General features: G+C 47.3%; 1 protein-coding gene across 1 annotated transcript in view; it reads left to right on the top strand.

The window, feature by feature from the left end:
- The window catches only part of slc43a1a (solute carrier family 43 member 1a), a 43426-nt gene that overhangs the window by 24591 nt on the left and 5547 nt on the right, over positions 1–13288 (top strand). The window contains exons 6-7 of the mRNA XM_056273845.1: positions 10875–10967; positions 13009–13142. Of these exons, the coding sequence (XP_056129820.1) occupies positions 10875–10967; positions 13009–13142 (227 nt within the window). The remainder of the gene's footprint in view (positions 1–10874; positions 10968–13008; positions 13143–13288) is intronic.

Raw genomic sequence — 13288 nt, 5'->3', positions numbered from 1 at the left:
TCAGCTGACACAAGTGTGTTTTGGTATTGCCACATGCCCCTTGCGTCCTTGCTGGTGCGATGGGAGTCTACTTTGTGTTGTCAAGGTATGTGCCCTTTCTGTGTCAGAATGTTTCATCTGACTGGCATGTGATTGTCTTCCAAAGGAACGCCCCCCCCCCCACGTCTCCTTGTGTTTCCTCCAATAATGCCCCCTGGCTGGCCACACACCCTCTCCAAATCTCCTTCTTCTCACCTCTATCTAAACCCCACCCTCTTCCTTCTCGCTCTCCTTCCTTCTCTGTTCCATGTTCATTCCATCACCCTTCCACATGTCTGCTCCTCCTCCTCCTCCTCCTCCATCTCATCATCATCATCATCACCCCCCCCCCAGCTGTTTCTTGTGTTTCATCCAGTATTGCTTTGTTCTACACAGCAGGCACAAAACCCAAAAAGCCATTCAACTCTGTGGGACTTGTTGCATGATTGTATGTACAACTGTGTGCGAATGGTTTTGCTTACATAGGAACGTGGACATGGAACAGATGTGGAGATACTGAAGGTCAAAATTGATTATGTAACATTTGAGCCCTGCACGACCCCGGCTTTGTAGAACGACATGGGGAGGCAGCCCTCTGTGTCTCTGTGCAGACTGTTTGTGGGTTAGGGTACCGAACACAATAATATGATGGTCATCAAAATCAAATCTATATATATATAAAGCAAGAGTGTATGTCTGTATGTTCACTTAAAACTCCAGAAATACTCATTGTAGAACAAAACGAAAGGTATCTTTATAATCAGCACTTTCTAAGGATTGCACAGTTCACAAAATATTTCAAAAACCAAGTAAAAAATTTGATTTATTTGCAAAAGAGGCATTCCAATGATGCTCCTTCCAGTGGTCAAGGGAGGCACTACACCTAACATTGTCAATGCTAGCCTGAAGGCACGCAACGTGGTTTACCCTGAGGCACTTGAGCACTGAGCGATTAATACACACGTTGGCAAAAAAGCTTGATGAATGGATTGAAAATTATGACATTTGATCATTTTCGTTAATAAGATTCATTTAATCGACATTCGTTTATCACATGTATCATATCATAAATTATCCTATATTTCATCATCGATTATATTGTAAAAATCAGATCGTGTTGGTTTTTTGGTGAGAGCATTTTCCCCAGGCAACGCCAGGTACCTCTGCTAGTTTAGCTATATAGCATATTTATAGATAAAAATTAAAATATATTGAAGTGCAATACAATGCTACTTTCACTAAATGAAAGTGCATAGATAAAAAGGTGATGATAAAAGAAGAAAATGGAGAGTACAAAGGTAAAATAAAGAAAATAAAGAAATATATAACTAAACCTTAATGAAATAGAGTGAATATATAATATATATCCAAAAAGATGATATAATAAGAGTTGTGAAAGTGCACTTTTAGAACTAACCCTGCAGTTTTGGTTAATACGAAAAAGCTGAAAAGCTGTGCAAGGGAGAGAAAATTGCAAATGAAGCAAATGAAGAGATTCGTTCCAAAATTTGCCATCTGCCATGTGGAAAGTTTGACATCTGTTTATTCGGCACAATGATGAATACTAACTACAGATGGATGAACTATAATTTTAGAGACATTGAACGATACACTTCTGGTAACTCCTCTCCTCACAAATAGAGAGGTATTTCAGACAATTAAAGTGACTTTTCTTCGCTGGGCGTTTTGTGATCTTGTGGGAAAATGAGGCCGACTAAAAGTGAAAATGTCAGAGTATCCCCATCCAACTGCAGCACAAAGCGCAATTCATGCCCTCCTCACTGCACGCTCAGGAAAATGGCAAAATACACAATGTACGCCTGTATGCGTGTGCATGCATATGTCATAACTGGGCCCGCAGGGCGGAATGCTCGTTCATAGCTGGGCATGGGAACCTGTTTGTGTCCTGCCTCTCAAACACCCCCTCTCCTCTCTCTCTGGTTTATGCCGGTACACAGTGTACCGGCATAAACCATTGTGCACGTGGGCGCGCACCAACCTGTACTTCCCCACATCCTTGTTCTGCATCCTTGTAGGGAAAGGCTGTGGCTGACCTGACAAGACGCTTATAAATACCTCTGACACATGCACCGTCCTCTTTCTCACCAGATGCATGTAAGCAGGATATTAATATCCGGCATACACACACACACACATACACTCTTTGGCCACTTTATTAGGTACACCTTGCTAGTACCGGGTTGGACCCCCTTTTGCCTTCAGAACTGCCTTAATCCTTCGTGGCATAGATTCAACAAGGTACTGGAAACATTCCTCAGAGAGTTTGGTCCATATTGACATGATAGCATCACGCAGTTGCTGCAGATTTGTCGGCTGCACATCCATGATGCGAATCTCCCGGTCCACCACATCCCAAAGGTGCTCTATTGGATTGAGATCTGGTGACTGTGGAGGCCATTTGAGTACAGTGAACTCATTGTCATGTTCAAGAAACCAGTCTGAGATGATTCGAGCTTTATGACATGGCGCGTTATCCTGCTGGAAGTAGCCGTCAGAAGATGGGAACACTGTGGTCATAAAGGGATGGACATGGTCAGCAACAATACTCAGGTAGGCTGTGGCGTTGACACGATGCTCAATTGGTACTAAGGGGCCCAAAGTGTGCCAAGAAAATATCCCCCACACCATTACACCACCACCACCAGCCTGAACCGTTGATACAAGGCAGGATGGATCCATACTTTCATGTTGTTGACGCCAAATTCTGACCCTACCATCCGAATGTCGCAGCAGAAATCGAGACTCATCAGACCAGGCAACGTTTTTCCAATCTTCTATTGTCCAATTTTGGTGAGCCTGTGCGAATTGTAGCCTCAGCTTCTGTTCTTAGCTGACAGGAGTGGCACCCGGTGTGGTCTTCTGCTGCTGTAACCCATCTGCCTCACGGTTCGACGTGTTGTGCATTCAGAGATGCTCTTCTGCATACCTCGGTTGTAATGAGTGGTTATTTGAGTTACTGTTGCCTTTCTATCAGCTCGAACCAGTCCGGCCATTCTCCTCTGACCTCTGGCATCAACAAGGCATTTTCGCCCACAGAACTGCCGCTCACTGGATATTTTCTCTTTTTCGGACCATTCTCTGTAAACCCTAGAGATGGTTGTGTGTGAAAATCCCAGTAGATCAGCAGTTTCTGAAATACTCAGAGCAGCCCGTCTGGCACCAACAACCATGCCACGTTCAAAGTCACTTAAATCACCTTTCTTCCCCATTCTGATGCTCGGTTTGAACTGCAGCAGATCGTCTTGACCATGTCTACATGCCTAAATGCATTGAGTTGCTGCCATGTGATTGTCTGATTAGAAATTTGCGTTAACGAGCAGTTGGACAGGTGTGCCTAATAAAGTGGCCGGTGAGTGTAGGTGCTCGTGCAGCCTCCAAAATATTGTTGTTGTTGTGTTGTTATGAGCCGATAATAGCACAAGGACACGCAAGCATGTATGCACCAGACCACCATGGCTTTGCTTAGTTTCCTATTAGCTGTGGATTATAACAAGTTGTTATGGCACTGGTCTATGAGATGGACCAATTCCTCTTTCCATTTACCAGAGGCTCACGTGTGTCCAACCCAGTGCCAGTTTAGAAAAGTGAGGTGAAAGGTGTCCTACTGTGGCTTTTGGGGAATTTTTACACAATGTTGACATATTTCGTGATAACTGCTTGCAAATGCAAAAGCACCATATTTGCTAATTCAGCAGAGGCTCGTCACATTGAAATGTGTAGTAATGTATGGTATCAAAGCAAAACTGGTTTTCAACTAACACTCAATAACAAATATTTCAGACCCCATTTTGTGAGAAACTCGGGGTAACACATTCTTCCTATCCCTAATTTTGGCAGCAGAACTGTGTGGTGATATTACGATATCCGAATTTCATCCCAACACAATACCATTGAGAGATAGCTATAGAAATGATAATGCTTAGCCATACTTTGCAGCTACTGTTGAGGTGTTATTGAGCAAGGCACTCCACTGCCAGCTGCTGCAGTCGAGCTGATCAGTGACCAGCTGTTGAAAGGTTAAAAGATGTTGACGGTAACATCTTGTTGTGTCTCTGGCATTTTGTTTGTTTTTGTTTAAATGAGCGGAGTCGAGTGAGCCGGGGATCCAGCTATTGATTCAGCCAGAAAGGGCAGGAGAGACAGACTAGCATCAGGGATGGGGGGGATAGGGGGGGAGCACACTTTCCAGCATTCTCATCAGTGTTGGATTAAACCCAACTCTACAGCGGTCAGCCGATGACCTCTTGTCTCTCTTGTCTACGTGTTTATCAAACATCTGTGACACGAGTGTGTGTGACCTCCAGGTGTATGCTGGGATGCTGTTGTCTAGCTTAGAGGTCATTCACTGGTGTTTTGGTGCTGCAGCCTCATTAGAAGTGTCTTTTTTGTGTGTTCCCCCAACATTGGTTCTGTAGTGCTGTCAGCTGTGCAAGCAGTGTTGTGATTTTAATGATTTTTGAGTCGGTCAACATCAGGTTTCTCCCTCGCGATGACGCTGATGCTGATGATACAGTGGGAATGTTAAAGTCCTCTAATTTGGTGTCACAGATGCAGATGTGTTGACCGTCTATGGTACTGGCTGTGTACAAGCGCCTTCCTCTTTGGACGATTGTAGGGTTGGTACTTCCTGCTTTCTGTCCTCACATGCATCAACGGTGAGTGCAGAAATCCTCCAAGAGTCAAGGCACTGACTCAGAATCATTGACCACCTTATCTATTTTCCCCCCCCCGTTTTCTCCCCAATCGAATTTTGGCCAGTTACCCCACTCTTCCGAGCCGTCCCAGTTGCTGCTCCACCCCCTTCTGCCAATCCCAGGAGGGCTGCAGACTCCTCCTCCAGTGCATGTGGAGTCGCCAGCCGCTTCTTTTCACCTGACAGTGAGGGGTTTCACCAGGGGGATGTAGCACATGGGAGGATCACGCTATTCCCCCCAGTCCCCCCCTCCCCGAACAGGCGCCCTGACCGATCAGAGGAGGCGCTAGCGCAGCGACCAGGACACATACCCACATCCGGCTTCCCACCCGCAGACACGGCCAATTGTGTCTGTAGGGATGCCCGACCAAGCCGGAGGTAACACAGGGATTGGAAGCAACAATCCCCATCTTGGTAGGCAGCGTAATAGACCGCTACGCTACCCGGATGCCCTGACCACCTTCCCTTAACTGCTGCAAGGTCAAACTGACGCCAGATCAGCTCTCTGCTGAACAAATGCCAACTCTGGTGAATGACTCAGAGAGACATACTGCGATTGAATCCAAACTCAAGTTTATGGCTGCTTTTTGATGGAAAAAAAGAGCTGTTGCCAAGAAGTCAGGCCGAGAAGGCCAAACCGTGGGTGAGCTTAATATGGAGATTAGTGAATGAAGCTAGCTGTAAGATACCGGTAAGCTTGGGCCAAAAACACAAACACACATCGAAACCTAGAGTTGCACATTGTGGTTTGACACCTTCCGTTGAGGAAATTTGAAGCGAAGGCCAAGAGCTGCTGGGTGTAGGGTTTCTCAATAGAAGCCGAAAACGGATCAAAGCACTTCTTTAGGATTGCACTAACCAGGGTTAGGTGTTACATTCCAATATCAAACAACTATAAAATAGACTGGGCTGAGAAAAAAAGGGGGGTGGGCATGCTATAGAGAGGTGAAGTGGAGTAGGAGCCGTTACTAGCAGCTGTGGTTTAGTGTTTCCAGCTGCTAGCACAGCTCTGCAGCTGGGGCTCAGAGACGTGTTAGTTGAACCCACAGATGGAACTTTCTTCAGCACTCTCTTTCATCTTGTTCTCTTTATTTTCTCTCCCCCTGAATTTCTTTCTCCTTCTCCACCCCCCCCCCACCCACCCACCCACCCAACAGACTTCTTGTACCCCACAGTAATTCCCATTCACACAGTTAGCATCGTGTCAGGTTTTCCACGCTCGTCACACTCGTGTTTGCTGGGATTCCTCGGACGGTGAACTTGCTTTGAGTATCGAGAGACACAGAGAGCAAGTATAGACATGTAGAACTAACTGCCCCTGTTGGGTGACTTTGTCAAAACGAGATGACCCCCTTCCCAGCGTCACGTGTGTGTGTGTGTGTGTGTGTGTGTGTGTGTGTGTGTGTGTGTGTGTGTGTGTTAGCCATTCTCTGGCAGGGCTGACATGCTGGACATGTGCAGGAAGGTCATGTGTGGATAATATGATTTATTAGAACTGCCAGAATACAGAGTTGAGAATCACATCCACTGTTAACGTTTACATATTCACTGACATGCACACTGCACACACACGCACATTGCACACACACTGACTTGTACCAGAGCGACCTCGGTTCCCCTCGCGCAGTCCTTTCTCCCCTCCCACATACAAATCACGTTATCGCACACACACGGATGTACAGGCGCATCGCTGCCGTCTGGCCCTCCACTTGAACAAGCAGGCGTCGAGCGGCTGACATCTCACACGGGTGGACGAGCTTTGCTTTAACGGTACTAAGAGACAAAAACGCCCTCTGTGTGCCCAGACGGTCCTCTCGCTAACATTCCAGAAACCTCCGCAGTCAGGAAAATCCCGACTGTAGATGCCAGAGTCAATACGAGGTCGTGAAATATTCCAATTCTCAGAAATCCTGAATGGGGACCCGTATTCTCTGGCTGTTTTTCCTCCGGCTAAGGTGGCAAACCCTCCCCCCTCCCCCTCCTCCCCGCCGTATTTACCCGCTATCCTTCGCCGCCGTGTCAGCCGTCGACGCCTCCAGAGTGACCACACGTTAACCCCCTGCACGTGCACCCCTTGCCCAGCATCCGCCACTAGCTGCAGCACCTTGCTGGCAAAGTATGGACCCACAGCAGTCACACACGCACACCCGCCCACCGACACACACACACACACACACACACACACACACACACACACACACACACACACAGAAATACTCACATTCCGAAGGTCACAAAAACAAGATGTTAGGCACCATAACTCATCCCACAGTGTTTTAGCACACATTTTGTCTGATTATAAATTTCATGGCTGGAAATCATTTAGTGTAAAAGACTTGGAAAAAGGTGGTGTGCGATATACAACGCATGGTAGAAAGCCACTACGCAAAAATAATTACACTTGACATGGGATAATCGAAAAGAGAGCTTGTAAAGTGGGTTAAAAGATGACACGGTGTCAATTACTGCAATATCAACACAAGCTGGTGTGTTGTGAATTTCATTTGTGGCGTACAAGTCTGAACTTTCTTCTCGGGTTTTGCAACAACGCTTCTTTTAATTTCTATAATTGGCCTTGTTATCTTTATAGGCAAGGCATTAGGAGTTTCCAGGGCAGTTTTCCTCTCTCGCAGTAAAACTGCATGCTAAGGTATAATTGCAGATACAAATACTTCCTCCGGACGGGGATTAAGTGTCCCTCAGTGAACTAAGCCGCGTGTTAAACCCCGTGAAGAATGAAGAACCAGAGGGAATACGTTTATCCTTACATCAGTGTCTGAGACTGTCGCTCTCATCTAAGATTCGTTTTATTGCCCTCTTGGTTTATCTCCTGTCGACTTCTGTCACTACACGCCTGTCATGGGACACAACAGTCCACTAAGGCCACTAACACAAACCCAGACAAGTGGAACAAGCTGTGTGCAATAAGATGTGCTGCGCTGGGCGAGCCGATAGCCGCCATGCACACGGCTGCAGGACAACACAAATGCTGTTGAGCGGTACACAAACTCCCGTCCTGCCGTTAGAGCTCAGGTTTCCGTCCACAAGAGAGGCCGACGCCGCGCCAGGAATGCCTGTATGGTGTAATGGGGTTCCTGGAAACACCCTCGGGTGTTATTCGTCATTTCAGGCTCACCAACATCTGCTGAGGGCCTCTGTTGCAGAGAGCTGGAACGAAACGCTGAGACTCCCCCACGTGACAGTGCTTCAGCTCGACGCCATGTCGATGGAAAGCATTTACATGATGGAAGGATATTAGAAACAGACTGCTGTGAAGTCAACTGCCAGCGTACATGTTAACAAGGAACCCAGAAACGTCTTCATTTTAGTGGCTGTTGCCCCACAAACATACTGAAACACACACACACACTATTTTTTTTCTTTTTTTTAATTTCCCCCCTTTTTCTCCCCAGTTGTATCCAGCCAGGGCGGCGCAGTGGTTAGCGCGGTCGCCTCACAGCAAGAAGGTCCTGGGTTCGAGCCCTGGGGTAGTCTAACCTTGGGGGTCGTCCCGGGTCGTCCTCTGTGTGGAGTTTGCATGTTCTCCCCGTGTCTGCGTGGGTTTCTACCGGGTGCTCCGGTTTCCTCCCACAGTCCAAAGACATGTAGGTCAGGTGAATCAGCCGTACTAAATTGTTCCTAGGTGTGAATGTGTCGGCCCTGTGATGGCCTGGCGGCCTGCCCAGGGTGTCTCCCCACCTGCCGCCCAATGACTGCTGGGATAGGCTCCAGCACCCCCGTGACCCTGAGAGCAGGATAAGCGGCTTGGGTAATGGATGGATGTATCCGGCCAATTACCCCACTCTTCCGAGCCATGCCGGTCGCTGCTCCACCCCCTCTGCTGATCCAGGGAGGGCTGCAGACTACCACATGCCTCCTCCCATACATGTGGAGTCGCCAGCTGCTTCTTTTCACCTGACAAGTGAGGAGTTTTGCCAGCGGGACGTAGTGCGTGGGAGGATCACACTATTCCCCCTGCCCCCTAAACAGGCGCCCCCGACCGACTAGAGGAGGCGCTAGTGCAGTAACCAGGACACGTACCCGCAATCTGGCTTCCCACCCACAGACACGACCAATTGTGTCTGTAGGGACACCCAACCAAGGCAGAGGTAACACGGGGATTCGAACCGGTGATCCCCGTGTTGGCATGCAACGGAGTAGACCACCACGCTACCCGGATGCCTACACACACACTATTTACCCTGCCCTCACCACCAGCATGCAGAAGTTAAAGAAAACGCCGTTCCATCCAATTCACGAGATAAGAGCATAACACGATCGTATGTAAAAGTACGCTGTCCCGAATACTGTCCCCCGGTTCCCCTCATGCCTGCTGCTTATCCGACGTCATCCATTGGTTTAAGGCCACAGAAGGTGGGTGCAAAGAATCGGGCAAAGACGTGACACTTCAAATCCCTGCCCTTCGGTGAGGATGGCAGAAGTCTGGAAAACCGCGTGTGAGATGTCGAGAGAGAATACTCGGCCCGCCAGGCAGCGCACCTCAAATCCCAGCCATGTGATTTTGTAATCGTGATTGACCCATTTAAATCTCTAATCAAAGGACACCGGGTGTGCTGCCAGCATAATAGGTCGTTGTTATATTAGTTAAGCTCCTTACTATTGTAAATAGGCCAACCTAATGTACGATGTCCTTTGTGCCTGGTGCCCACCGCCCTGTTCCCTTTGACGTTTGTCATGCGTGCCCCCGGGCTGAGTCTACCAAGCATGGTGGAGTTACTCTCGAGTGCTTCCCTCCGGACCAACTTCCCCACCATTAATCCTAACTCTTAGGAATTAGTCAAACTTGCAGCCCACCCCCGAGACCCCAGATGTATGTCTTAGCATAGCTTAGACCACAATTCATTCCAAAATGGGTCACGGTCTTGCTCCTTACAAACGCCCCTATGATAAGGAAGCTAAGCTTTTTCAGGAGTCTGGATCACACGGCGAGATTTGATTTAATTAAACTTCATTTAAATGTAAAAAAAAAAAAAGAAAAAAGAAACGATTAATAGATTTACTTGTTTTGGGACCCAGACAGAGAGAGTTAGAGAAATTCTTGTCTGCGGGGGAAATGTCCTGACTAGAGGTCCTCGTGGGCCGGAGCGGCCTGCAGACCTGCAACAGATGTTGGTGGTATTTTTCCTGTTTTTCTTTTTTCTTTTTGCTTTCCACTAAGGTTGCAGGCCGGGGCATATTGGAATACCATGGTGTGGGCTCGATAATGTGACGTCACTGCACGCCGTAGCGCAGCATGACTGTTTAATATAACATGGAGACTGAGGAAGACTATGATGGAGATGATGATTATGTTTGGAGATGATGATGTTCCGTCTATTGGGAACAGACTCATATTACTGGGTGATGGGGGGGGGTGCTTGGTACAATGGTTTGTGGGTGCATTCTTTAAAAAAGAAAAAGAAAAAAGGTCTGCGCAGACCGCTAGTCACAACTCAATCGGTCCTTCTCAGTGTTGATGTAGCACTTGAGCACCCTCTGCTGGTCAGATTAACTTACTACACCTCCAGTAAACCACAGTCGCAATAATGAGTATTTTGAGCAGGGTTGACCAGGCATCCCACTCTACATTGTATTGCACAACATTTTGACCCTTTGTCCCATATATCCCATATATTAAGATGACACCCACATTTTGAAGCAGAATTAAACAGTCAATTTTGATTAATATCAGGTATGAATTCTCTGCTCAGACATATCCAAGTTCTGATAATGTGGCGTTTGGTTGTAAATGGATGTGCTCTTCAGTCAAAAAACACCAACCAGGCTCGCAGTCGGAAGCCTCTTTTATTTATTATTTACCACTGGTCATGCCTATAGTATTGCCCTGCGCCAACAGTGGGTAAGTGGAGTGTAACTGAAGCCAGGATATAAATGTGTCTAGCTAAGCTTGATCTGCAGTTTATCAAAGTTGGTGTACTTTTTTTTTGCGTCGATAACCTATAAAGTGCGGACATCTCTCCCGCGTTGTCCCTCGAAATCTCGCCGTTTGTCATGCATTTGGACTGTTTGCTTGCATCCGGTCACCCTAATATTGAACAGAGTACCTCACCCCTGTGTCACAAACTTCGTCCTTCATAATGTACTGAAAAGATGTTTGTTTCTTTCTTTTCTTTCCGTCCAGCTCCCCAATATGTTTGGCAGTCTGAGCTCTACTGTCATGTCTCTGATGATCGGATCCTACGCCTCCTCGGCCGTCACCTTCCCCGGAGTCAAGGTAATAATAATAATAACATTCACATAGCGCTTTTCTAGACATCCAAAGCACTTCACATTTGAAGTGGGTAACTCACTTCAACCACCACCAATGTGTAGCACCACCTGGGTGGTGCACAGCAGCCATTTCACGCCAGAACTCTCACCACACATCAGCTTGAGGTGGAGAGGGAGGAATCATTGAGCCAATTACAAAGGGGGGTGATTAGGTGGACAGATGGACAGAGCCAGGTTGAGAATTTGAGAATTTTGCCAGGACACTGGGGAACCCCCTACTATTTGCGACATGTGCCATGGGATCTTTAATGACCACAGTGAGTCAGTTTAACGTCTCATCCAAAGGACGACATCTCCTACAGCACAATGTCCCCATCACTGCCCTGGGGCATTGGGGGATTTGATATATTTGTTGTTTTTATTAGGACCAGAGGGAAGACTGTCCCCTACTAGCCCACCAACACCACTTCCGGCAGCAACTCAGTTTCCCGGGAGGCCTCCCATCCAAGTACTAGCTAAGCCCATATCTTCTTAGCGTCCATCATTTGGCAGAGCCAGGGTACATGTTGGAATGGCTGCCGGCTAAAGTATCCCACACTGGTCACACCATCGGGCCAAGGCGGCAGGACTTACGCTGTCTACACTGCTCCCGTTAGCCCGACCTAAGGCCACAGGATAAACAACATGGCCAATATGTACGTTGAGGTCTCATGATCAGAAAGACACAAGTCACTTTTTTTTTTTAATTTCTGATTTTTCCCTTTTTTCTCCCAATTTAGTGGCCAATCGATCCCTATTTTAATTCAAACACCCACCCTCATACTGCATGCGTTCGCCAACTGCATCTCTCCGCCCGGCAGTTTCGAAGGAGACCGCCTCCCCACTTTCGTGACAAGGCGACTCCAGGCCGAACCACTGTTTTTTCCGACACACACAGAGACGCATTCACGTGACGAACACAAGCCGACTCCGCCGCCCTCCCGAAGACAGCATTGCCAATGATTGCTGCTTCATCAATTCCGGCCTTAGTCGGATCTGACGAGACCGGGGCGCGTCAAGTCACATTTTAGGTGGAAAATGACCTCGATGCTTTTAACACAGCTGAACTGCTGGACAACGGAGCATCAGTAGACTAAAAGGGTGTATGGCTCTTGTGTGGTCCTGTGTTTAGGTCTGTGAAGGTTGAATGGCAGCTAAGTGCATATTTTACAGTGAAGGTAGTGCTGGGCAATATGTAAATTATCATTACCTCAATAATTGTATGGAATTTTACACGATATCAATATATATCACAATTTGAGCTTACATATGCAAAAATACCACTTTGAACTGTTTTGTAATGTAAAGTACAGTATCAAATCGAAACTAGTCTTCAAATAATACTACCTCAAATAATCCAGGTTTTTTTTTTCCATGAGACATTTTAGGTAACAGATTCTCGTTATTGTAACAGTATAACGACCACGGATGAGTAGACTCACTAGCCCTTGGCTAACAGGTCGGACCCTTTAGTTGGCTGGTTAGCGCAGTCACCTGTGGTGTGGGGAACCCAGGTTCAGTTCCCGGCTGCCCCCCTGAATTCTCGCTACATCCTTTGCGAAGCGTGTCCCTGCGCTTCATCATACCAGCTCCCTCACATCTCTGAGCGCATATGCATCCCACCGCTGCCGCCAATGTAGTGAGAATTCAGGGGGCAGCCGGGAATCGAACCTGGGTTCCCCGCACCATGGGTGACTTCGCTAACCAGTCAACTAAAGGGTCCAACCCGTTGGCCAAGGGCTAGCGAGTCTACACATCGGTGGTCGTTACACTTTTATACTATCATTAATCTAGACAACAAAATTGTGTATCACAATATGACCGTGTCCAAATGTTATCTCGATGGAATGCCATTGAAACACGACAAATAATAATATTGAATTAAGGCTCAGCCCAAGTTGAAAGACATTTTTAAATCATATGTTGTCTTTTGGAGAACATGCTGAAAATCTCAAAGCATCTGGCCTCCAAAACTGACTCTCTTGCCCCTCCCCCCTCATTCACAGTTGATCTACGAGGCAGGCGTGTCCTTTCAGGTGATCATGTGGATGTGGGCAGGCCTCGCAGCGTTTGTCTTCTTCAACTGTTTCATCAACTGGCCAGTAGAGGGCTTCCCCACACCTGATGAGGTTGACTACAGGTGACTACAACCATCAGCGCTTTAACATTATCTCAACCTTGTCATACAAAGGTCTGAAAAGTGACGCTCACCGAGGAATCACTGCTAACGATGCAATGTGTGTGTGTGTGTGTGTGTGTGTGTGTGTGTGTGTGTGTGTGTGTGTG

This window comes from Lampris incognitus, chromosome 1 (genome assembly GCF_029633865.1).
Source record: "Lampris incognitus isolate fLamInc1 chromosome 1, fLamInc1.hap2, whole genome shotgun sequence".
Taxonomy (NCBI): Eukaryota; Metazoa; Chordata; class Actinopteri; order Lampriformes; family Lampridae; genus Lampris; species Lampris incognitus.
This window is presented reverse-complemented; position numbering and strand designations above follow the sequence as displayed.